We start from the raw sequence: 27,200 nt of genomic DNA on the forward strand, positions 1-27,200 counted from the left end.
AGCGATAGAAGAGAGAAATTGTAAACATGATGGAGGCAAACGTCTGAATACGGACACGGCACCTAAAGTAGAAGATGAAGACTCTTTTCTCCAATAAGACATTTTGTGATGTTACATTATCATCTTTGAGTTGTTTTAATAAGAATAAACTATAAATTATGCTTATCTGCAGGTATTCAGAGCTTTACCGCACAAATATTAAACTAAGAATTATTATGCAACTGACTTATAAAATGCGATTATCTCGAAAACAGTTGAATTTTCAGGTTACTAAAAAGTATACCTTTTCTTTGTAAAAATAATGTATCCTTTATATTTATTAACAAAAATAAAGCTAACTTAAAGAGCAAAAAAGTTAAGCGCAAATTTATGACACAAATGTGTCATATGTGGCGCCCTCTATTAGTTACATTAAAGTATGTATAAAATTATAAATTGTCCTACTCAAAAGCATCCAACTGTAAATTTTTGTCCAAAAATATTTACAAACGTAAAAGTTATAGCGAAAAATAAAATTTTAAATTTCCACTTTAACACCCTGTATCTTTCTTAATATCAACATTTTATTAAAGCAAGTTGGCTTAAATCGTAATATTTTAAAGTGCAGAATCTACGGTTTCTGTTTGTACAATTACTTAAGGACCACCCTGTATATATATATATATATATATATATATATATATATATATATATATATATATATATGTATATGTACAACATATTTGCCTTTATAATATAGTTTTTTTATAGAGTATTTATATCCCAAACCATCAAACTGACTAAATAAAATGTATATACCAATCAAACATTACTTTTTAAACACCATTAAATAAACATTAATTCCGAACATATTGATGAAGCGTAATTGTCTGAAAGTTATTTATATTGTACTTGTTACATAACGTATTAAGGTTGCAGATCAAGGACAAGACAATTACTTTTGGTTGTATTGAAATGGGTACACACATTTTTAGTTTTTTTTTACCAACTACCAAATATCCAATAAAAACTTATAGCGAATATGCTGCTACATTACAAAAATAATTGTGTGAGTTTATTTAGTTATATGTTCTGATAAAACGAAATCAGATTGTTGTACAGTGTTCAGTTAACTAAATAGAGTAGGTAAGCATTTTCCACAACATTACGACATAAAACATTGTCTAAACCAATTTAAATATCTATTTTGGTGTCAAAGTGTGTTCTTAATATCGAGTAGGTAGTTTTGCTCGTGTTTCATAGTGTGACACGGGTCTTAAAAATATTGGATTTATATAATTATATATTATATAATTCTAATATAAGAATATAATATACGGTGTGTCCCGTGTGTCAATTTGAAAATGTACCACCCTCTATAATTTGGTCCCGATAGAAAATTTTAAAATATGTAAAAACACGTCAAATTTATTTGTGAGGGGGTCATTTTGTATACCAGTTTTCAACTAAATTACAGTGGGTGATCAAATTATTAGAGCCACCCCTAAAATTTTACTTTTTGTTTAATAATGTTATGTAAATAATCTATAAAAAGCATATTTTTGTGTTTAATTCTATTTTACTGTGATTTAGAATCTTACAAAGTTTGCAAATATTAAAAAAAAAAACGAGTAATTACAAGAAAGTACTTAAAATTAAGCCTAATAACTGGTAGTGTCACCCTTTGCAACAATGACTGCCTGGCACTTTCTTGGCATACTTTCTATGCATTTCTGGCAATTTTCTTTAATTCTTCCACTCCTCTGCCATACTGCTATTAAGCGCTCGATCAATTGATGCTTTGTGGTTAAATTTCATCATAAATTTCTTTCTTCGTGAGCTTCCAAAGATTTTCTATTGAATTCAGATCTGGCGAATTGCCAGGTCAGTCGAGCACCTTTATCTGGTTGTCAGCAAAGAATTTTATAACAGTTTTTGCCTTGTTACAAGGCGCCGAGTCATGGATAAACGTGAAACTCTTATTCGGTAACCACTATTGGACTTGCGGAAGCATTTTTGTTTGCAGTAGTCTTAAGTACTGGTCCTGCCGCATTGTTCCTTCGATAATGGAGAGTCTACCAGTTCCTTAACTGCTTATGATAGACCACACCATAATGCTCAGGGGGTGCTTTACCGTCCTTACAATACAATCCGCTTTATATTTTTCCACAGGTCCTCTCCTAACAAATTCAGCTCTATCCATGAGGATCTGCACGGTAGATTCATCCGAAAAGCAAACCTGGAATAATATTATTATTTTAGAATTTTGGACAAATTAAACAGCTGTAAACTACACAAAAATAAAAAAACAATATTAAGTAATGTTATTTACTTGATTCCAATCATCAATGATCCAATCTTAATCTTTAGCCCATTAAAGCATTATTTTCATGGCTGGTATGAGTACCGGCTTTTTTGCAGGGCGACAGGTCATTGTGTCATTAATAGTGATGCCAGACTCCTGTATCATTTTCGTTAAAATACTTTGAGATTTCCTTGAAACTTTAGAAATTGATGCTATTTTACTGTTGGAGTGATTAGTGTTCAATAATAAAGTTTTTATTTCCGCTTGGTGAGGCGTTTCCATGACATTCTGGTACTACTGGTGTAACGAATATGCAATGTTTGCTTAATTCACAAAAAATAGTATACGACTGTTAGAATATCACTAGAGAGCAATGTAAACACAAGGAGCACCGTGAATCATGTGTGCCTTATAATTAACCCTGGGAAAAATCATCAAAGGTGGGATTGCGTTTTCACAAGCATTAACGCAACAGCAAACGAGACCAATTCTCCATGTTTTGTTAACGTTATTTGTGCTATTTGTTTAATGCTCTTAGGAGCTAATATTTTTTCAGGGTTCTGAACAGTAGATACCTCCGTTTAATCATCATTGACGTAGGCCAATACAGTAGGAAAACACGTGATGAGGGCCAATAACATGTTTTATGAAAATATGTATTAATATATCATATAATACGTTGATAACAGGCTTATTAAAACCTATGACACGTGTAAGGATGCAGCCTGTGGAGTGCGAAATTAAATATCTTTAAGTAGTTTTAAAAACCTTGCAAAAAAGCTTGATCCCTTCGCCAATTTTGAGGCATTTTTTTTTTGTTATTAGCTTGGCTCCAACTTAGGAACCTATTTAATTGTAGCTATATTCCAAGTTATTTATGTTTGTTTATATTTTCTTGCATATCTAGTTAATGTTGTTCTTGCAATAGAAAAATGCATTGCAGTACGTTTAATTCACCATATGCCATCGAAAACAGTTCGCAATGCTGCAAACATATTTTCTTCGCTAGTAAGACCAATTTCCGTTTTCCTCTTTTTGCTGCTCACCATATTTTACAGTTTATATAAAGCACTATATAAATCATTGTACCTATTTTTGAAATGACCGTTATGCCCCAAAGTACAACTATGTTTTAACTGTTAGTATATTAAAAAACAGTTATGCTTTATATTTTTATGGGACAGTAGAATATTAATGCATGCAACAATCAACTACATAAACAAAATAAAATTACTTTAACTCTGACATTAGGTCCTTAAATAATATCATAACAGAAGCAGCCTTAACTAATATCGGTAAAACTAAACTTTGTAATAGACAACCAGTGGCTTGGTGGACCAACGAAATTGCACTAGCTCTATATATAACAAAACGCGCGTTTAATAAACTTAAAAAGCATAATACGAAAAAAAATTTACACAATTTTAAAAAATTTAGAGCAAGAACGAGATATCTCATAAAAAAAGCAAAAGAAATACATGGAAAAATTATGTCTCTTCTATAAATTTATCGACCTCTTCAGCTATCATTTCATCTAAAATTCGTAAACTCAAAGTTTTCAACTCTTTTAGACAAATAAACGCATTAACTCTTGGTCAAACACTAATTACTTGTAACAAAGCTATTGCAGAAACATTTTCTGATGTTTATCAACAAAATTCTATTCTAGCAATAATAATATACCGCAGGAAATGTTAACGCAGAAAGAAACTATATAATCCTCTATTATCACTATAAACGATATCAGTGATCCTTTAAACATCGCCATAGCTCTTCAAGGATTAGAATTTACTATTTCTGATTTAAAAAACACCTTGGCTGGACTAGATGTTCCACCAATATTTATAAAAAACTCACCATTTACAGCTAAACTAGTTTTACTAGATTTATTTAATATTTGTTTTCTAATACATAAATTTTCTGACCTTTGGTACCAGGCAGTAATAATTCCCATCATCAAGCCAAATAAAGCTGAAGATAAACCCACTTCTTACCGCCCCATCTCGCTTACCTGTAATATGTGTAAAATCTTGGAAAAATTTTAAACCTTTGTCTAACATGGCACTTGGAAAAAAATAATCTCCTTGTTCCTTATCGAAGTGACTTTCGAAGAAGCAGATTGACGTCAGATAACCATGTTACTTTACAAACCTCAATTAATCAAGATTTTGCAAACAACCAAAAACTGTTTGCAATATTTTTTGATATAAGCCAGGCCTTTGAGAGAACTTGGGGACACTGCATTTTGAAAAATTTAAGCGATATCGAGATTCAAGGTTACATACTAGCATTTGCAAACAATTTTTTTAAATAATCGATCAATAGAAAATAGGATAAATGGCCTTAAAAGCTCAACAAGAACACTAGATAATGGAATCCCTCAAGGTTCCATAATAAGTCCAACATTATTCTTAATTGCTATCAATAGTATTATTCATGAAATTAGAGCACCTATTAAAGCCAGTATTTATGCAGACGACATCGTCATTTATACTAAATCGAACAATATAGAATCGGCAATTAAAATTTTACAAAATTTTTAACTCGGCTTGAAAATTTAACTTCTCTACAGAAAAAATACAATACATAATTTTTAATAAAAACAGATCTCGGTATTTAACTGACCTGACTTTAAATAATTTATCATTGAAATAATTAGAAGAAGGTAATGTTCTAGGTTTAACGTTTACCAAAACCTAAAATTGGAACTTGCATATCAACAAACTACAACATTCCTCTCAAGCTAGGTTAAATATACTCAAAATTCTGTCTAATTAATTTTGAGACGCAGATACTAAAATATTAATAAACTTATATAAATAACTCATTAGGAGTAAACTAGATTACAGTTTTATTTGTTATAACGCCGCAAGCAAAACTACCTTAAAAAAGCTTAACAGTATTCCATCTGCAGCTTTGATTTTGGCACTTCGTGCATTTAGAACTAGTCCCACTAGTAGTCTACAAGTTCCAGCTAGAGCCAAGTCTAAACATAAGGCGACAACAATTATCACTAAACTACATTGCTAAAATTTCCATTCAGAAACATCATCCTTTTCTCTCTCAAATTTTGCACCCTGGCATCCTCTCTTTTAAAAAGACAACAAACTGCATACCTCTAATAGAAAGAATAAATGTCACAAATTTTAACATGGATCAACTTAGCCTATTGCTATATACAAATGCAATAATCTATTCTCCATGGACAACCCGCCTACTGACCACTAACACTAAGAAAGTACCCCAAATCAAATACAAACTTCTCGATAATTAAATGTCTTTTTACAAAAATCATATCCCATTACCCCAACTACTTACAAATCTTTACCGACGCCTCTAAAACCCCAAATGGACATGCTGCTGCTTACTATTCTGATGAAGAAAACTCCTACAGCATACACTTACCTACAAATTGTAGTATATTCACAGGCGAGACCACAGCTATATTAAAAGCCTTAATTTTTTTCAAAACGAGTAGGTAACACGATGAAGTGCGTCATAATTACAGAGTCACTTAATGCGTTATTTAAATTAAAGCAAATTCATACAACAAATCTTGTTATACAAGCAATAAAAATGAATTAGAAATACTTCATTCCATGGGAAAGGACACAGCTTTTATTTGGGTACCATCGCACACTGGAATCTGGAGAAATGAAAAAGCAGATCAACTAGCAACTACAAGCCGTATCAACTTAGAAGATACTACAAAAATTACAAAATATCCTTATAGTGACATAAAACATCTAATTAAAGTTCATTGCAATAACATTGGCAAAATTACTGGGAAAATTCATCAACCAAATTATATCCAATATGCCCAAAGGTGAACAGCTCTTTGAATAACCCCACCAATAGACGAGATCAAGTAATTATAAACCGTTTAAGAATTGGTCATACTGCGGTCACATACACATTTTTAATCAATAAGGATTCACCACCAGTTTACAACAACTGCTCCACTTCATTGACAGTGAAACACTTCCTGCTTGACTGCCCATGTTTCCAAAATCAAAGAAGAATGCATGGAATTTCAGACGACCTCAAATCGTGTAAAGTATAACACTATTTAATGTACATAATCATATTAAAACTATTGTGTTTGTCGTCCTACTAATAATCCTGCGTGGTTGACGTGGAATAAGTGTACTAAATAATAAAAAAAAAACTTCAGAAATTAGACAAACTTTGGAGATCGAAAAGTTACTTACACTCACAAATTAGAATAGGCTTTTTATCGGAAATCTGTTTTACTTCCTAGATCGTATTGTAAGATCCTGCACTTGGACTTATTTTTGCCTTTCTCTACTAGGTGGCCATAGTAGTAACGTATTCCATTTAAAAGATACTTTAAGGTGACCACTGAGCCTCTATGTCCAATGTCCCCGGTCTCCCCTATAGTGGTGTTTAGGGATCTATACAATAATATAAATACATAGTGATACTGCTAGAATTAAAACAATTCGAATTAATCTTAATTCAATAATTAATTAATTCATCTAAAGATTAATCCTTTGGTATTTGTTTATCTTTTGGCAGGTAGCCAATTTGCGTGGAATATATTGCTGTTATTGGGTTATAGACTGGTTTTCTGTGTAGCGATCCCTTTTTAGCATTTCATTTTTATTAAAATCAAAAAAAAAAAATTGCGTCGCTTCTCGACAGATATAAAAAATAGATTCTATTACTTATTTACGTCTTTTTACGATGTTTTCAAGGCTCGATTTTGTATGAATTAATTTAATTTCCATTTTATTGCTGACGAACTTAGTAATAGTCGTGTTTAAAGACTCTTGAATTCTTGAATTGAAATAAGGAAGCAGCTAGTTCCAGATTTCCGTTTTTAATACCACATCATGAGTAACATGGTTTCGTAAAGAATTCCGTCGTACCTATAATAGACTGAAAAAGAAGTTTTCACTTGCTAAGGTAATCAGTTTATTTTAATTATTGTATTAATTAATTTGTATTCATATTATAATCATATTTTGGTTAAATAGCCAACGCGCTATCTTTGTTGATAAAATTCTTATCATTTTTAAATAAACATATTATATAAACTCCCAATTTTATTTCTGAAAGTAACCGCAGTTTACATGTTAACGAAATCGGTACACAAATTTGATTACGGTATAATTTTTCTAATGAGGTAACCTTAGTTTAAGTTATAATGGAAGAAAATACACAAGAAAAAAAATGTCTGAAGGTTTTTCAAACAAATAGAGATAAAATAAGAAAACACTGGGATAAAACAGAATCAGAGGTGGAGGAAGTTTTGACAGAACTTAGAGAATGGACAAAAAGCCAAAATTTTCCAGAAACGCCAAGTAAGTAATAATAAATATATTAAATAATTTACAGTATTAATTTTAAAAATAATTTATATTCTTCTTATTTTTTAAATAGCTGCATTAAATACATACCTATTATTGGTTATTTAAATTACAATTTTTGTTTTTACTAATCTCCGAGTTTACTGTATCTCCTTCACTATGTTTTGTATTTCATCTTTCTAATTTGTTATTTATTGCATGCTTGCCAAACCGTTAATAGAATAGAATAGAAATATGCTTTATTGTCACTGAAAATTGTAAAATTTTATGGACAAAGCTTACAAAAAGTAAAAAAAAGCAATAACAATTAAAATTTACTAAAATTACATAAATCATCAATCATCAATATCACAAAATAAAAGATAATAAAATATACAATCCATTGTAAAATTTAAATATATTAAAATTGCATAAGAAAACCTTACGAACTAATAAGTTTATGTTGCTACATTTGAATATATATATATATATATATATATATATATATATATATATATATATATATATATATAGGGAATATTTCTTAGTATAAGTATTTAGCATAGTTTTATTCGTTAGTTACGCCACTGCAAGATACCACTTAAACCTATATTAAACCGCGATCCATAAAACTTCTCTTATGGATCTATGTGGATCCATAAGACTTCTCTTGTGGATCGCGCACTTTTATTCTAATGTTAATGCCTTTTCGAATAATGAAAGAACTTAATAGACCTACATATTGGGGGCTCAAACGGGATTATTTCGAAAGAGACAGTAACGTTTTATGTGTGCCGCGAATTATGGAAGCAAGATACGGGCAATAAAAAACAGTGCAATTTTTGGGCCAAACAAAATAGATTCAAGGACGTGACTTTTCTAACATATGGCAATCATCAAGTGTAGATAAGAGGCTGGCTGTAGTGACGAGACGAAGACGCAGAGGACAAATGGCTGTTTGCAGACGACGATAAGATTAATTTATGGTTTATCGATGTTTAGACCCACTGGATGATAACAAATGGTCAGGTGACTTTATTCCTTTAATAGGTCGTGCCAAGATTATTTTTTTATCATGAACTGTGAACATTAGGAAAGAACTTTTAAACAAACAAAACAATATTTGCAATTATTTGTTGATTTAACTTTATTCTGTTGATGTGAGGACTTAGATTTTGATAATGATAGTTGATACTTGACTCTATAATAATATTTTAATTTGAATGTTAAAATCAAAATCTTTTAGTAGGATATTTTGCTATATTCTGAGATATTACTCTGATTAATATATTGTTGTAATATAAAGAGAAAAGATTTGCGAATTAAAAGCGACCACAACCTCGTTCACGGTAATACTTATTTAGACTACACTCAGAAAAATAATCTAAGTTTTTAACTTTTTAATTTTTTTTAAATAACTTTGATATCAATTTTTTTTTTAAATGCAGTCTAAACAAACGACTCTTACCAATTATCAAAAAATTAGTCATAATATTAAAAATTCGGCATATAAAGCTGTTAAGGCGTTGCATATTATAGCATATGGTGATGAAGGGGTACGGCGACAAACAAGAAGGAACTTGCGAAATTTTTCAGGCTTTGCGTGGGATAAAAATGCCACTGAGAATATGCTGATAAGATAAACGACATAAAACAGAAACTAGATATGCCAGACTTAGTTGCAGTCTGTAACGTATTGGATCTGGATTATTCGGGTGCAAATGACGACGTAATTAAACGTATTTTTTTCGTTTTTGAATGAATTAAATGTAGATGAAAAGAATGACGAAGATGACGATGAAGACAATGACGCGGACGACGATAAAGAAGCTTATGACGAAGATAAAGACGTTTATGACGATAAAGACGGTTTCGACGATGAAAACGATAATGAATACGAGGACGTAACTGAAAGTAGGCGGACAATGGCTTTAAAGACGAAGAAAAAAACAAAATCAGGTAGAATGACGGCCGGTAAAGTAAATGATTCTTTTGCTTTGACTTTTAAAGACGTAGAAGACAGCATACGACTCTTCGATGGAAAAGACAATTATCCGGTGAGAAAATGGATTACTGACTTCAAAGAAGTTCCTGAGTTAATGGGATGGAATGATTTGAAAATGCTAATTTTTGCCAAATGATCCCTTAAAGGAATTGCGAAACTGTAATTATTCAGTCAGAAAAAGGAATTAATAGCTGAAAACTATTGAAGAAAAGACTTATTTCGGAATTCTAAAATAAAATAAGTAGTGCTGAAATACATAAAATGCAGGAGTATGTACTGAAGATGAGGGAAATTGGTAGCAGAGGTAACATAGAAGACGAGGTCATAATACAATTATATAATAGAAGGTATTCAAGACGACCCTGTTAACAAAGTTATGCTTTATGGCGCAAACAACTTCAGAGACTTCAAGGAAAAAATTAAATTGTATGAACTCATTAAAAAACAGACGACACACAAATCCTCTACAACTGAAACGCCTAGAAAGAAGTGAACAAACAATGAAGTACGACGAGATGGCAGAAACAATGAAATACGACGAGATTATAGCAACAATGAAGCTAGAGGAGATGACAGAACAATGTCGGAAAATAGGATTAAGAAAGAAGAACAATGTTATAATTGTGGAAATCGAGGGCACAGATCGAGAGATTGTCCTGATAAAGCCAAGGGAACGAAATGCTTCAAATGCAACCAATTTAGACACGTTTCCTCTCGATGCAATGCAAAAGAAGATAGACCTTCGACTTCTGGTCAGGTAAATGTCATTGACGTGGTATACAAAAACTCAGTGACCTTAAAATTTGAAAAAATATCGTTACGTGGATTGTTTGATACAGGAAGTGACATAAGTGCAATGGGACAAGATATTTTGAAAAACACTTTGATGACGTCATTCTTATAAAGAATATAGTAGAGTTAAATGGATTAGGAGGTATTAAGGTTAAAACTTTAGGTTCTTTTAACATAATAGTGGAAATTCAAGGCGAAGATTTCCATATTTTATTTCATGTAATCCCAAAAGGAGCACTAGGCGTCGAAGTTATTCTTGGAAACAATATACTAAAACAAGCAGAGGTTGCCATAACCGAAGATGGAATTATTGTATGCAAAAAAGAAGTAGATAATATGATAATGAGGATTGCCGTTGACGAGGCGACACACGATGATAATCTACAACTGGAACATATAAAAGACCCAAATCTTGAGATGGAGATAAAAGAATTAGTGGAAAATTATGAACCGCGACAGACCAAGGCTACAGATATAAAAATGAAAATAATTCTAAGTAGCGAAGAGACAATCTGGAAGAATAAACACCCAAGACAAGACACAAAAACAAGAATCTATGAAGCAACAATTAGACCTATATTAACATACACGGCGGAAACAAGACCTGACAGAAATGAAAATACTCCGACGAATATCAAGAAAAAGTCTGTTGGATAAGGAGAGAAGCGAAAACATAAGAAGAGATAGAAGAGACAATAGAAGACATAAATGGATGGGTGACAAAACGGAAATATTAGTGGAAAGAACACCAGATGTCACCAAATGGACAAAGAAGTATTTGCAGACCAAGAAAAAGATGGTGCGACAATTTAAACAGTTTAGGAGGCTAATATTGAAGAAGAAACAGGCTTTAAAACCTACATACAAGAAGGAAGAAGAAGAAGAAGAAGAAGAAGAAGAAGAAGAAGAAGAGTTTTATCATTCACTTCTTAGTGCATTTCTGGACTTTATTTAAGTTTTCTTGGAGCTGTTATGCTGTAACAACGAGATCGGAATGTACCGCCATTATTGCAGTATCGTCCGCATATGTAGTTGTACGTACTTACTTATTAATGAAGTTTATAGAAGAAAGTAAATAATTGCATATGGCTATGTGTGTGTTCGAATATTGTTGAGTAGGTATATTTGATCATGTAAGAAGAACTAGTGACAGCAGATGGATAAAGAGGATAACCGAATGGAGCCCCATAGAAAGGAGGAAAAGAGGACGACCCCGAAAATCCTGGAGGAACGAAGTAGACGACGCCATGAGTGAGAGAGGCCTAAACGATGGAAAATGGAACAACAGAGGGAGATGGAAACGGTTAAGCGAGCGAAGGGTGTGAATACTGTAGAATCCCTAAATATATATATATATATATATATATATATATATATATATATTATATATATATATATATATATATATATATATTATATATATATATATATATATTATATATATATATATATATATATATATATATATATATATATATATATATATATATATATATATATATATATATATATATATAGGTATATTTGAAAGCACGTGAGATAGCTAGTAGTTCACCAGTGTGGATAGTACACCAAGGAGAAATGTTATAAAGTTCGATAGGTTGTTGTACAGTGGTCACAGAATAAACAAGTCCACTTTCAGTCTTTGACGCATCGGCGTAAAGAACTATGTTATATTTGTTTTTGTTTATCAGCTTTAGAAAGAGATTTTTTAATCTATTACCACTGGTGTTTTTGTTTGTTAAATTTGGTGAAAGAAATATCTTGATAGAGTATGTTGGTCCAATAAGGGTTATTAAAGAGTGGTAGAGTTCTGGTTTCAGACAAATATATATCTTTTAATAACGGTTGTAGAAGAGTAGGAAATGAATGTATAAATATATTACATAGAGGGTTCTTATGGGGTTTGTGTGATGATGTAATTAAAACATATACTGGAATAGAGGCTGCTATGCAGCAGCATAGCAGAGGAAAAGGTTTTCTCATGAAAAAATTCTAAGATCTCTTATGCTCTCTGAACAAATCAAGAATATTTAGAAATGAACATATCGATCATAATTAAGTAAAAACCTATTTTAGTTCATATCACGTTCAATTTTGTAAAACACACAAGTATTTAAATCCTGTTCTTAATAAATATATTATCTTATTAATAAGGAATAGTCAATCATTTCGTTAACATAGATATTGAGTGATCTTATATTTTATTATTTTAATTCTAAACGTTAATTGTCATTAATGTTTACAATGTTAAGGAATAACAGTGATACTAACTAAAATAATTTGGAAATATTTTAATCACCAGGTCTATCTACTACTATTGCTTGTTTACATAATAAACGTTAATCTTTAAGTAAATATTCTAGTTATTATAAAAAATTGAGAGATAAGACGCAAATATTTTTTATCTGTTAAAGGTTTCACCTAAAAAATCTGAATTGCCTTTAATGAGAGCTAATAGCCCAGGAATTCTAAATTATTGAAAAACTATTTTAAAGTTTACTAGAATTGAAGCGAATCATGTATTGCCTTTTTACTATTTTTACAACTATAATTCCTTTTCTAAAACCACTTAACTGCACATAATTTGTTTTTTAATAGCTTTTGTGATTGTTTCACATATGGTTAATACTCCAGTCACCGTGGAGGAAAAGAGGTCAATACCTCTAAATTTTTTATAACTAAATCGATTTTGCTCATAATTTGGAATTAGGCTTATCTTACCTCCCTCTTCAAAAGTTATATATGCGATAGGTGAGCTTTTTATTTTTAAGGGGTGAAATCACTCCTTGCGGGTTGCCCACGCAACTTCAAAGGACTGTCGCTTTTCTGTGTTCGTTAGTTCTCTGAAGCAAATGTTCAGTTTAGAGGTGCCTATACATAACATATATATATATATATGTATGTATGTATGTATGTATTATATACATATTTGTGTTAGTGTTAGTGTGTCTGTTACCAGTTTTTCGAATATACTTGAATAAAGCATTTATATATACAGAAAATAAGTTGATGCTCCAAAATATAAATAACATGCTCCAAAATTTTTTAGAATAACTCCGTTAATTGTTAAGCTACAGTGTCCCTTAAAAAATATTTTGAAGGTAATTTTAAAAGATACAAGACTAAGTAGATTAAAATATGTTAAAATTCTTTCTTTTTAAATAGTAAAGGGCCAAAGTGCTGATTACAGGTGTGTCAGCCGCTGTATCTCAAACTTCAATTGGCTATATCTCTATTATTTTTCGAGCTACAGCAAAAATAAAAAAATAAAAATTTTTGTTAAGAAAAAAACTACATTTTCGTATAGAACCATTTTTCACGTATCTCTAATAGTTTTAGATTTATTTTGAAAAAATGTAAATTTTTAGATAATTAAAAAAAAGATTTTTTTAATTTAAACATGATTTTTTCAAAAAATACGCATTTTAAACAGGCTAAACTTTTAAAACTTATAAATAACACTAAAATAAAATGAATTGTAGAAGATATACGTTTAATTTCAATTCTGATCGAAATAGTATTACTTATACTGCTCGTTTTCTTTTTAAACGTTAGAGTAATTCAAATTCTTTCCTTCGTATTTCGCTTTGTTATAATCAAAATGGCTTTTAACATAGCTCATTTTAAAGGTTTTTTCTAGCTCTTTAAAAAGTGTTGTATGAGTTTTTATCAAAAAAGATGTCCATTTTCCGATATTTGATGTTAAATGCATCGAGTATAGTATCCCAAAAATAAAAAGTCAAACAATTATAAATCGCTTAGTATTGTACTTATAAAACTTAATAAAAAAACAATCTCTTTGTTTTTTTATAAGCTTTATTTTTGTTCATTATAGATTTTTCAATAAAACGCTTTGTTTTTGAGTTATTCGTACAAAATCATTGGAAAACATGTTCTTTTTTGCGAAAAGTTTACCTTTTCAAGTGCGTATAACTCAAAAAGTATTAATTTAGCGTAAAAAAATTATATGACATTTTTTGTTTAAAATTTGATTCTATATCAATTCCCGGAGTTATTTTGAGTGTAAAAAGTTCAACCTCCTAGATGGGGTGCCAACCACCCCAGGGGTAGAAGCACACATCGGCACAATATAACTTATGTTTTTTGAGTAATTTACTACCTAGTAAAAATTTTAGATAAATCGGTGCAGTTATAAAAAATTTAAAGGGAAAATGCCACAGTAACTGGACTATAACTTCTACTCTGGAAATCGTTCTCAAATAGATGTTTTTCTACAAATTATTTAGAAATGTGGAGAAACAAAGATTTTGTTATTGGTTATAATTGGGTACTAAATTTTTGTTTTGTAACTCTTGTAAATATTAGCTTTTTTTAAGACTCTTAATAAACATCTGTTGTTAATCTGAATACTAGAAATACCGATAAATTTTATTAATTAATTTAATAATTTTTAGCTGATAGTATGCTTGAATTTTTCGTTACAAATAATAAATATAATATAAAAAGAACCCAGGATAATATTAAATCATATTATGGCGTACGAAAAAATGTACCGGAATTTTTCAAAAATTCACATCCTAGATTATCTGAAATGCAAGAATGTTGGGACATGGGGTAAGTAATTATAATTTTATTAAATCATAAAGATCTATGATTCTATTCTTCTATTCTTTTTAGATTTTTCTTTGTGATACCTAGCATACATCGCCCCATTTACCTTTGAGTAACTTTGTGTTACGATATTATCTCTTTCTTTAGTGTCCGAGTTTCGCAGCCGTATGTCATGATTGGTAGTATACACTGATCGACTGCCTTTTTCTTCAGGTAGATTGCCATCTTCGATTTGAATATAACTGGATTTCTGCCAAAAAATGTCCAAACTAGTTTCATTCTTCTGTTGATTTCTGGAAGTAAGGAGCTAGATTTATTTAATTAATTGTCCTATGTATACATACTCGTCTATTGTCTCAAGTGAAGTGTTGTTTATTATTACATCTTGGACATCCACTAGCTCGTTGTACATGGTTTTTGTTTTTGTCAAGTTCATTTTTAGGCCAACTTCATTGCTAGCTGCATTTAGGTCGCTTATAAGTTCTTATAATCTTCCTCCTTCTTGGAAACTACACCCGTGCCGGTGTAGTTTCCAAGAAGGAGGAGTTCTGAATTGAGTAGGGGCTCTTCAGTACTTCTTGGAAAACACACTCGGAGGGGGGTAGTTCTCAACCTCAACATGGCGCGTCCCAATGGCTGATAGGGAACGTCCTACAGATATGTGGGGCAGGTGTGAATAAGGCTCTGCCAAATAAACACCCGCGGATCAACTGAGAGCATGGCATAGGGCAGCTGCTATGTTATTACAGGATCGGAGCGGTAGAGAAAATCTCTTTACCGGTCTGATACTGAATAATCACAGGCGGTAATTATGATTTAACCGGTTGTGACACTGCGAAATCACCGAATGTTTGCCGGTATAAGCAAACCCCCACTTACTGACCAACGGCTTCGGGCGGATGAGTTGGTAAGTGGAAGGGCACTCTTTTGTCCTGGGATTGAGAAATCGATCTCAAAGGCGGATGAACCAAGATCAACGGCATAAGGATGCAGAAAGCCAGGAGAAACCACTGCATTAAAGATCCCTAAGGATTCTCAAGAACAACCACAAATGGACGTAAATCAAACAGTGGCCCCGAGTGCCCGGCGTCCCTTTAATGGGACAGGGGTGCGAAGAATCCCCGGGTGGAGAAACAAATTTAGTGTAAGCGATTTAAAACGCATAGCAACGTGGAATATAAGAACACTTTATGAAGCAGGAAAATTAACAACAGTCATGCTAGAAATGGAGAGATTAGACATACAAGTATTGGGCCTTTCAGAAGTCCGATGGACAAAGTCTGGAAACTACACCAAGGATAATAATACTATTTTCTACTCAGCAAAAGTACTAAAGAACACAGTCATGGTGTTGGTATTATTATCAACAATAACTTAAAAGAGTTTGTGACAAATTTCATTCCCTTTAACGAACGTATGATGCTACTTCAGCTGAAAGCCAAACCTCTAAACATAAATCTAATCCAAGTGTATGCTCCAACATCTGATAGCAATGATGCCGAGGTCGAAAAATTCTTCGCGGACTTAGAACTGTTAACAAAAAACATAAAGCAGCAGGAGGTAAAAATAATTATGGGCGACTTTAATGCTAAAGTCGGTCGAGGAAAAACTGGAAATATAGTAGGAAATTTTGGGTTAGGTAAAAGAAACGAAAGAGGAGAGAGACTAGTCCAGTACTGCCAGGAGAAAGAATTAGTCATAACAAATACATACTACGACCTACCCTTACGAAGATTATACACGTGGACTTCTCCAAAAGATAACACCAACAATATAATCAGAAACCAAATGGATTTTATAACGATTAACAAAAGGTTTCGTAATGGAGTACAAAGTGCAAAAACCTATCCAAGCGCAGATGCAGATACGGATCATAATCTATTACTAGCAAACGTCAACATTAAACTCAGGAAACCGAAGAAAAAAGTTAAAACTACCAAAATTAACATCAAAAACCTAAAAGACGACAACTGCCAACAGCAACTAAACGCAGAGATAAATAAATTAAATAAAGGAAGCGTTGAATGGGAAGATATGAAAAAAGCCATACTAAAAGCGGGAAAGGAGGTCCTAGAGGCTCAGAAGTAAAGAATGCCCTACAGATTGCAAAACAAGGAAAAGCACCGGGTCCTGATCAAATTCCAGTTCAACTGTTAAAAGCCTTAGATGACGGTAATATAAAGAGACTCACCCGAATTCTCAACCACATATATGTAGAGGACAACATCCCGGAAGAATGGCTTAAATCGATATTTTTACCTCTACCAAAAAACAACAATCCCAAATCATGTAATGACTATAGATTGATAAGCCTAATGTGCCACCCTTTAAAGATTCTCTTGAAAATTGTTCAAAACCGAATTTATAAGAAATGTGAGGAGCAGATAGATGAAACTCAGTTTGCGTTGACGGTACTCAAGCCTTTAGGAAGGCCTTTGACCGAGTGCAGCATAGCACCAAGTTAATAGATGAATTAAAAAACATCAATTTAGACAAAAAAGACATTGAGTTTATTAAGGCTATATACTGGAACCAGAAAGCAGTAGTAAAGGTGAACGATATAGAAACAAATAATATACTAATTGCGAGAGGGGTTAGGCAAGGATGCGTCTTGTCTCCGACGCTTTTCAACATGTACTCACAGGTCATATTCAGAAAAGCCTTATGGGAAAGAGAAGAGGGAATAAGAATTGGTGGAGAAATCATAAACACCATGAGATTTGCAGATGACACGGTAATTATGGCTGAGAGTATAGAAGAACTACAAACTTTACTAGATGCAATAAATAGTGAATGCATTCTAATGGGACTTGACATCAACACAGATAAGACCAAATTTATGATAGTATCAAGGAGTCCAATAAATAATGAACAACTAACTCTTGGTGGACAGCAAATAGAGAGAGTGACAAAATATAAATATCTGGGAACTTACATCAACCCAGAATTCGATGCAGACCATGAGATCCGGGTACGAATAGAAATGGCAAGTGCAGGGTAGAGTCGATGGCAAAAAGGGAATAGGTAGAAAGAGGAAGTCTTCTTCTTCTTCTTCTTCTGGTTCCTATCCGTTTCGGATGTTGGAAATCATATTGGCAATCATGACCTTGCTCGCTGCGGCTCGAAACAGCTCCGTTGAGGTTTTCTTAAACCATGTTCTCAAATTCCGCAGCCATGATATTCTCCTTCTACCGGGTCCTCGCTTACCTTTGACTTTACCTTGCAATATAGACTGCAGCAGGGAGTAACGGTGCTGATTTCTCATAACGTGTCCCAGATATTGCAATTTTATGCGTTTGATCGTAAACACAATCTCTCTGGTAAAGAGGAAGTCATGGCTGCGAAATATTCGAGACTGGACAAACATGACTGTAGACGAATTATTCCACGTTGCAAAAGACAGAGAAGCTTTTAAAAATGTGGTCGCCAACCTCCGTTAATGGGGACGGCATAGGAAGAAGAAGATAAGTTCTTATAGTTCTGCAAGATTATTAGCAATCAGAACGATGTCGTCTGCAAATCTTAGATTGATGAGGTATTCTCCATCAATGGATATCTTTTTGTTCTGCCAGTTTATTTTGCTGAATATATTTTCTAGAGTTGCAGTGAAGATCTTTGGTGATATTGCGTCTTCTTGTCGGACGCCTGTGGTAGTGCAAAATTCTGGAGTGTTTTAATAAATTTTTAAGTTGCTTGTCTGTATATATTTGCTAAAGTTTCTATGTACGGTTTGTCAATGCCGTGGTTGGTCAAAGCTTCTATTACTGCCTTGGGATATATAGAATCCAAAGCCTTCTCGAAATCTATGAAGGTTAATGCGAGCATTATTTCATATTCTTTAGCTCTACTAATTAGTTCTTGAAGTGTATGAATATGATCTATGGTACAAATCCACTTCTGAAGCCAGATTGTTCTCTCGGCTGTGCAGCATCTAATGCGTTTGTTAATCTCTTGTTGATGATCTTTGTGAACATCTTGTATACGATTGGTAGTAGACTTATAGGTCTGTAGTTTTTGATTTCCTTTTTGCTACCTTTCTAATGAGTGAAAATTATGTTTGCTGTATTCCAGTGGTCTGGTAAGCATCTCGATGTTAGGTAGTTCGTAAATATGCCTAATAAGATTTTTTAAGTTTTATTGCCAGCGTATTTAAGCAGTTCCAGTGTTATACCATCTATTCCAGCTGCTTTACCGCTTTTCATTTTTGTAATTGTCGATTCTACTTCTTCTGGAAGGACTTCTGGTACATCTTCTTGCTTACTGATTACTTCTTCAAGTGTGCCAGGGGCTTTCTATAGTTCGCTGTAGAATTTAGTTACGAGTTGTATTATTTCATTTCTGTCTGTAATTCTGGTGTTTTCGTTTGTTAGAGCAACGATTTGCTTCTTCCCAATGATTAATGCTTTTCTTGTTTTCCTGTTTTCGATTGCATTTGCTACCAGTCTTTCATTGTATTTTCTTATGTCTTTCTTAATACTTTTCCGTATTGTATTACAAAGTTCTGTGTATTGTATTCTCTGTATTTTGCTACTTACTTTTATTTCCCTTTTTTGTTTATTTTGTTTACAAACAAAGAATATAAATAGCATGTATATCATGTACATATACATAGCATGTATATATATATATATATATATATATATATATACATACTATTTATATTACTATATATATGTATATATATATATATATATATATATATATATATATATATACTATTCATTTAATCATCGATCAGCTACATTTAAAATTATCAACATGTTGCATCCTTAGTTTATTATATCGATGTCATATCAGAACCCTAATGAATGGTTAAACAAGTGTTTCTCCTATTTAGTTTTATTAGTATTGGAAAATATTTGGTTTTTTCTCTCCAACGTACAGTTGCTATTTGCAAATTAAATTTTTACGTCACATATAAAATTCCTTGATATAACGTACATTTCTCCACATTGCTATATTATCAATAATAGGAAGAGAATTATTAACTATAAAACAAAAAAAAATTTGGATGTCAGCTATTAAATCTCAATTTGTTATTTTAGGGTTTACATTCCTCTAGCTATACCACACGAAGGACTTTACAGAGTATCTATTGTCAAACTATTACCATATACCTCAAAATTTCATGCCAACAGATATCATGCGCATTTAGCAAATCTATTCGAAATACGGATTTGTGAAGATTTATCAGTTGGTGAGATACTTATTGTCGACTACAGAAATCTGCAATGGAGTCACGTGTTTAAAATATCTCCTTTTGTTATACACAGGATGGCAACAGTAGTTGAGGTAAGTTATACATACGTTGTAAGACTTTAGGTTCAGATATTAAAAATTTTATTTAATAGTACTTTAATAGCATTTTTTTCTTCCATCCTCTATAAAGTTTTAATTTGTGTCTTACAAATATTCGAAAGATAAACACTTAAGAATTGCGTCTTAAAATATTCAAAGAAAAACACTTTAGTGTCTCTTAGAGAGTATAGAATAAATATCCAATTGGATATCTACACCGCCAAATTGACTTTTTAGTTTATTTTCTCTGGTTCGTCCATGGTAATTTTAAAGTAATATCAAAGTTTTCAATCAAGATTGACGTGCATATCGAAGTATATTCCGCGCCAATCGAGCTATTCACGGTTAAGAGGAACACTCTTCACCCCGTTTGTAGAAGAATTTTACCGGCGAAAAAGTATTGTCGCAGATATTAAAAGATTTTATAGTCCGAGTTCGTTTTTTAGTCGAGTCTGGGGCTCGCCTTAGACCAGTCACGTAGTGCTGGTATTATCCCAGTACTATCGAATTCCCATTTTCGATCTTGAGTCACGTAGTGCTGGTATTATCCCAGTACTATCGAATTCCCATTTTCGATCTTGAGGGCATTAGATCGAATTTAACGGGTCACGCGGTACATGCCACTTCGGTAAGAGCGATGTTTGGGTGTTTGAATACGCCTAAGGCTATACGAGTGTATCTTCTACAGTTTTTGTTTACAAAAACTGGTAAAATATGGAGAACTGATCCTCTTGACTTATTAGTAGTTTAAACGTCAGATTTTGGTTGATTATATTAACCCCATACTGCATGAGTTTTTTATTCTTTATTAAAAAAAGATTTATGATTACAAACTTGACTTCAAGATTACGGTAAAAATATAAAAAAAATCCTATTTGTATTTGTCTTATTTTTTTTTCATCTGTCATATATGGCACACCATGGAATAAAACAAGATTCAACAAGTAAAATTAATAAAAAAAATGTTTACTACTTTCTAATTATAATAATTATTCAGTATGCAAGTTGTAACAACAATTTCTATCTTTGTTTAAGCAAAGGAAAGCATTACACTTCTCGCATTTTATGAAGCTTTTTGAACCACAGAGATATTTGCATCTTTGCCTTTCACTACACCATAATGGAAGATGACCATATCCATCTGTTCGTACATCTTGCATTGGAATATCGGTTGCTGGACCCCTTATTTTCTTGTTTTGTAAATTTTACATAGCTCCTCCACACGGACTACCCCTTTTTGTAGTAAAACCAGCTTTATTAACTTTATATAAACACCCTTCTACTGCCATTTTGAAATCTGCCCTAGATTATTATGTTCATTGTCATTTCTTCTCCATAGAATCCACGCATTGACAGTCATCAAATCAATAATATGGTAAAATATACGCATGTACCATTTTTTGGATCTGAGTTTGATCCTATAATATCCCAATATTGAATGCAGGAGATCTACTCCCCCCAAATACTTGTTGTATATCGTTACAGCTTTTGGACATGGAACCATATGTGCCTTATCGTTTTTCGAAAACCATTTAACTTCAACTGTTGGCATACTCCCAGCATATGTTGATAAAATGTTTACTAATTTGTTGTCATACCATGTAACAACAGATATTTTTGTACTATCAATTGTGGCGACTTTCTCTACCATAGCTCCTCGGCGGTTCTTTTTTAATTCCGCGTCTTTTGGCATATTACTGTCTGGCACTCTGTTTATTTTAACTGTTTCTAGTGGTAACATACCCTGTTTCGTTAGATAAATTTGTAATGGGACGCTGATAAACCAATTATCAAAGAATATTTTGTGATTAAGTATCGGTACTCTTTGTGTTAGCCGAAGAACCACATTTAAAGTTATCCCTAAATCAGGAAAACCATCGTGTACAACATTAGTTTGGCTTCCTACAAAAATTTCATAATCGTAGGATAATCCGCTGACACCACTAAGAACAAACTCCTTATATCCCCACTTGGGGGGTTTCGCGAATTATATTGTTATATAGATGAACGCGCCTTTGTTGGAATTATCTGATCATATATGGCTAACAATTCCTCTTTTGGAACTTTGAATAACTGATTCCTTAGTTTATTTAGTAGCGGTCGGATTTAAAAAGGTTTATCATGACCAGGATTACCGGCAGCAATAGCATCGTTATTGTTCGCAAAATGTAAAAAACGTTTTATTTATTCCCATCTATTGCATGACATAACATCTGAGATCATTCGATAATTTAGGCTGGAGTTCCAATAACTTCTAGCGTTTGGCAATTGTACTATTGACATATAAATACAGGTTTCTAAGAACTGTTCTAGCTCATTTTCAGAAAGTTTCAAAGGTTTTTGAGGTCTTTTTTCCACTGAATATAATATAGTTTGATAAACTACATCTTTGATCATCTTATTTGTTAAAAAAAATTTAAAATGCGTAAGGGTAATCTGCTTGTTGCAACTCAGGTGGCAGGTCAGTAGAACCGAGAAATCTTATATCATCATCTGATGTTACCAAAATGTTACCAAATTTTCTTCTTTCCAAGTTGGATGATTTTTATTTCTATTCTTTTTTAGATTTTGTCGTAATTTGTCCAAAGAAATAAATATGAACTTCGCTATCCGAACTGTTTTTAAATCCGTTTGTGGGATAATAATATCTGATTCATTATTATCTATTATATCATCTTCATAGTCTGACTCTGGGGCTAATATAATAGGGGAAATATTATCATCTGATAGCCCTTCGTCGTCACTGCCATCTGGTATGTCCACTACCACAAAAGTTTCACCATACAACTTATTTGGATCCATTATCTAAATTTTAATCAAAGAATACCAAAATATATAGAAATATGTGAAAATACTTACAGAAATTCTTTCTTGAAGGTCTATCGATAATGTCGCTATTTTTTTTGTAAAAAAATATTCAGTAGAAACTTTGATAATTGAATATCAAATTGTATTTGCATAAATTCTTATGAACAGCTGTCAGACCGCGGCCATTTGCAAATTTTCATAAAAGTTCACTTTGCTGCATTGAGATGGCGCTTTATTACGAAAGGTTATGCGAAATATGTGCTCCATATGGACATGCCATGCATAAATACTTTAAAATAAGACTCGATCTCTAACGGTTAGGTATAGAAATAAGTATTGTGCCATATATGAAACACTATGCGGTAAGAGGTTAACAAATCTGACTTATCAATTTGTGTAATTGTCCAAAAATTGGTATATATTTTTTTAAAGGGTAAACGTAGGCATGTCTTTTAAATGTGACATACTCTATACTGGTTATAAAACTAGAACTTAATATACCGAACTAGTAAGAAACGTATAAGTTACTACAAGAAAACATTGCAGTAATAATAATATATACCGTTTCATTGTAGAGCATGTCAAGAACCAGATTACAAGAAATCCACTTTGTTGAGCCCCCATCATCGATAAATATATTGATAACAATTGCGAAGACCTTTTTAAAGAAAAAAATTGCTGACAGAGTAAGTAGTTTAGGTAAAATTACTAGTAAGGATTCTAGCAGTATAGTACTAGAAGAATTAGGGTTTTAAATTATGTATTCTATCGAATATCTTCCGATAGTTTAAAGATTACTCTTCCGATAGTTGTTGACAACCACATGTATCGCGGCTGATAGAAAAACCACAAAAGTTGAAAAGCAAACAGTGATTTTTTGCATTTAATAGCTGTTATATACATGCAGTTATATATATATATATATATATATATATATATATATATATATATATATATATATATATATACATATATATATATATGTATATATATAATATATATATATATATATATATATATATATATATATTTTATATATATATATATATATATAAATCTGTACCTTATTGATATTTTATACACGTTTTTCTGTTTTTGTGGTCTTCGTACGTCTGTTTGTCCTCTTGGATTTTTATTAAATACCTATTATTAAGTTTTAACCTTTAAAATAAACGTACTATATAACATCATTACTTCTAGTTTAGTTTTGCTTATGTTGATGATCATCGATTATACTCAGAGTAATCTGAAAGTTGTGTTAGGTCTCGTAGCTATTGAAAAGTTCTCGTACAATATACAGATAAACTGGTTGCCTACATCCAGGTTGTTAAATATCAATATAATCTAATTTATTATTTTATAATTTTATATTCCTTATAAATTATATAATTTCAGATAAGAATACATAATTCCATGGAAACTTTAATCGATTATGTACCCAAAGATATATTACCTGAAGACTATGGTGGTGATGACAAACCTTTAAGTGAGTTAATCGGTAAGTATATAGACAGGGCTATATATATATATAGATATATATATATATAGATATATATATAGATATTTTAATTAACACAAATAGTAACAGAAATATTTTTTACTATGATAAAGGTAAATTTGAGATTGACTTTTCGTTCCCAAAGCAAAGAAGTCCATACCATAATAACAAGACAATTATATATATATATATATATATATATATATATATATATATATATATATATATATATATATATATATATATATATATATATATATATATATATTAAATAAGATATTTTAATTAACACAAATAGTAACACAAATATTTTACTATAGTAAAGGTAAATTTTAGATTGACTTTCAGTTCACAAAGCAAAGAAGTCCATACCATACGAAACGCATGCACTTATAAGAAAAATATAAAATGATGACTTGTAACGATTTTCGAAAGAAATGCTTTTCGAAAGAAATGAGATATGGTTTTTACGGTCTGCAAAAGGAAATATGGCGCGGCGCTTCATAAGAGGTCAAATAACGGAGGAAAAGGAACTAATAGAACCAAAAATATCATAGAAAAGGAGACGTGGATTGACTACCTAAATAGTTCTACGCAGAGGAAGAACAAACGACACTAGAACCGGAAACACCAGAAATTACCACAAATGAAGAACTTAATATAAATGTACAGAAAGTTCGGAAAATACTTGAAAACCTGAAGAAGAGAAAAACAGCAGGTAAAGACGGGGTACCAAACGAATTACTGAAATATTGTGGAGCAGCAATGACAGAACAATTAACAACATTAATTAATAAAATTATAAAACACAATGAAATACCGGAAGAAGGGAGAACGAGCCAACTAATTCTACTATTTAAAAAAGGAGATAAAAACAGCCAGAAAACTACAGAGGTATAAACCAGTTAAATACTACGCTAAAACTTACAACTAAAATTTTACAAGTGCTAATAAATCAGAGGATAAGTTAAGAAGATAAACAACAGGGTTTCGAAGAGGAAGATCGTGTAAAGATGCAATATTCATTATAAAGCAAATTAATAAGAAATTACTAGAGTATAATAGACCAGTATTTCTGTTCAAATATGTAATTCATCTTTTGTATAACAGAGAAGTTCCCTTAAATATTATAAAAACTATCGAAAACATCTACCAAAACACAAAATGTAAGTCACAATATATGGACAACTTACAGAACCTATACAAATAGGCAGCGGAATAAGACAAGGCGATTCATTGAGCCCCATGCTCTCCAATTTGATCATGGATGAAATCATCAAAATCGTTAACAAAGAAAGAGGATGCAGAACGGGAAATAAAGAAATAAAAATACTCTGTAACGCAGACGACGCAATATTGATAGCCCAAGATGAAGATCGTCTGCAAAGACTGGTCCACTGAACATAAGAGCAAAAGAATTTAATATGACAATCTTTTCTCAGAAAACTAAAACAATGGTAGTCAGCAAAGAACCAACCAGATGTAAAATAGAAATTGATGGCATCAGTATTGAACAAGTGATGGAAATAAAATACCTGGGAATAACATTGTCCAGCTATGGAGATCTGGATAAAGAAGTGAGAGATCAAGTACAAAAAGCAAATAGACTGGCAAGATAACACTACATGGCGAAACAACACATTAATACTGAGATGAAGTCAGGAATTTATAAAGCCGGTGTAAGATCAATAATTATATAAGCCTCAGAAAACGCAAAGGCTACTGGAAGCGACAGGGATGAGAGTACTGAGAAGAGTTATAGGAAATACTCTAAGAGATTGAAAGAAAAGTGAAGACAGAAGAAAATGTAACGTACAGTGTATAAATGCATGGTCAGAAAATAGAAAAAAAAATGGAATAACTATAAGCAGAATGGAGGAGTTCCGTGTTGTCAAAATAGAAAGAGATAGTCACCAATCGGCAAAAGAAGTATCGAACGACCGCGCAAAAGATGGAGTGACAACCTTTCATAGAGGTATTAATCCGCCAATGAACAAGCAAAATTGCTTATAACGAAGAAGAAGAAGAAGACTTTTAGAAAAATGGATATTTTTAAAAACAGGACTTTAGAAATATTGTAGTGTATAGTACATTGTCCTGTATAGTACAGGATTTTTTTGGATTTTTAATGGAAGTTTTATCCATATTATTCGGCATCGTGAACAAATCTAATCCTCTATGAGTTACCGAGACCTTATGTCAGCAATATATTTCGCAATTGAAACTTTCACTCGTCTTGTACTTTCATAAAGATAGGGAAGCCGTCTGAATAAATTTTAAAGTTTAAAGTTTAAGTTCTCTTTTATTTTTTAACATAAAGTATTCTTTCATTTGCAGATCTATGGAAAGAAAAACTTATGGAATATAATGAACGATTTGATATGCTTCAAGAATATTCAACGAGAGATTCTCAGTAATTTATTTATAGTCAAATTTAAATTTTATTTTTGATGTGTAAAACAATATTTTTTATATTTTGTATATTTTGGTAATAAACTTTAGGAATATTTAGTTTTATTTATAATACAGTAACTAACGGTATTGTAGTTACTAAAATAATATCACGATAAATATTATTGGGAAGAAGAGAGAAAATAAAAAAGAAAGTAACAGAACCATAGTTCTAAA

General features: G+C 31.8%; 1 protein-coding gene across 4 annotated transcripts; it reads left to right on the plus strand.

Moving 5' to 3' along the window:
• The first annotated feature begins 979 nt into the window (after nt 1-979).
• Nucleotides 980-27,079, plus strand: LOC140445620 (alpha-tocopherol transfer protein-like). Of its 4 annotated transcripts, none has more exons than XM_072537819.1 (7): nt 980-1,125; nt 7,444-7,611; nt 14,812-14,971; nt 20,014-20,260; nt 23,650-23,760; nt 24,470-24,572; nt 26,910-27,079. In XM_072537819.1, exons 2-7 carry the CDS (start codon nt 7,455-7,457, stop codon nt 26,987-26,989), a joined length of 858 nt encoding a protein of 285 aa, XP_072393920.1. In that variant the 5' UTR covers nt 980-1,125; nt 7,444-7,454; the 3' UTR covers nt 26,990-27,079. The 4 variants fall into 4 exon arrangements, with proteins under 4 accessions (XP_072393920.1, XP_072393921.1, XP_072393918.1 ...); XM_072537820.1 differs by having other exon boundaries at nt 1,028-1,048; XM_072537817.1 differs by lacking the exon at nt 980-1,125 and adding an exon at nt 7,010-7,213.
• Nucleotides 27,080-27,200: the final 121 nt, after the last annotated feature.

Source organism: Diabrotica undecimpunctata, chromosome 7 (genome assembly GCF_040954645.1).
Source record: "Diabrotica undecimpunctata isolate CICGRU chromosome 7, icDiaUnde3, whole genome shotgun sequence".
Lineage (NCBI taxonomy): Eukaryota > Metazoa > Arthropoda > Insecta > Coleoptera > Chrysomelidae > Diabrotica > Diabrotica undecimpunctata.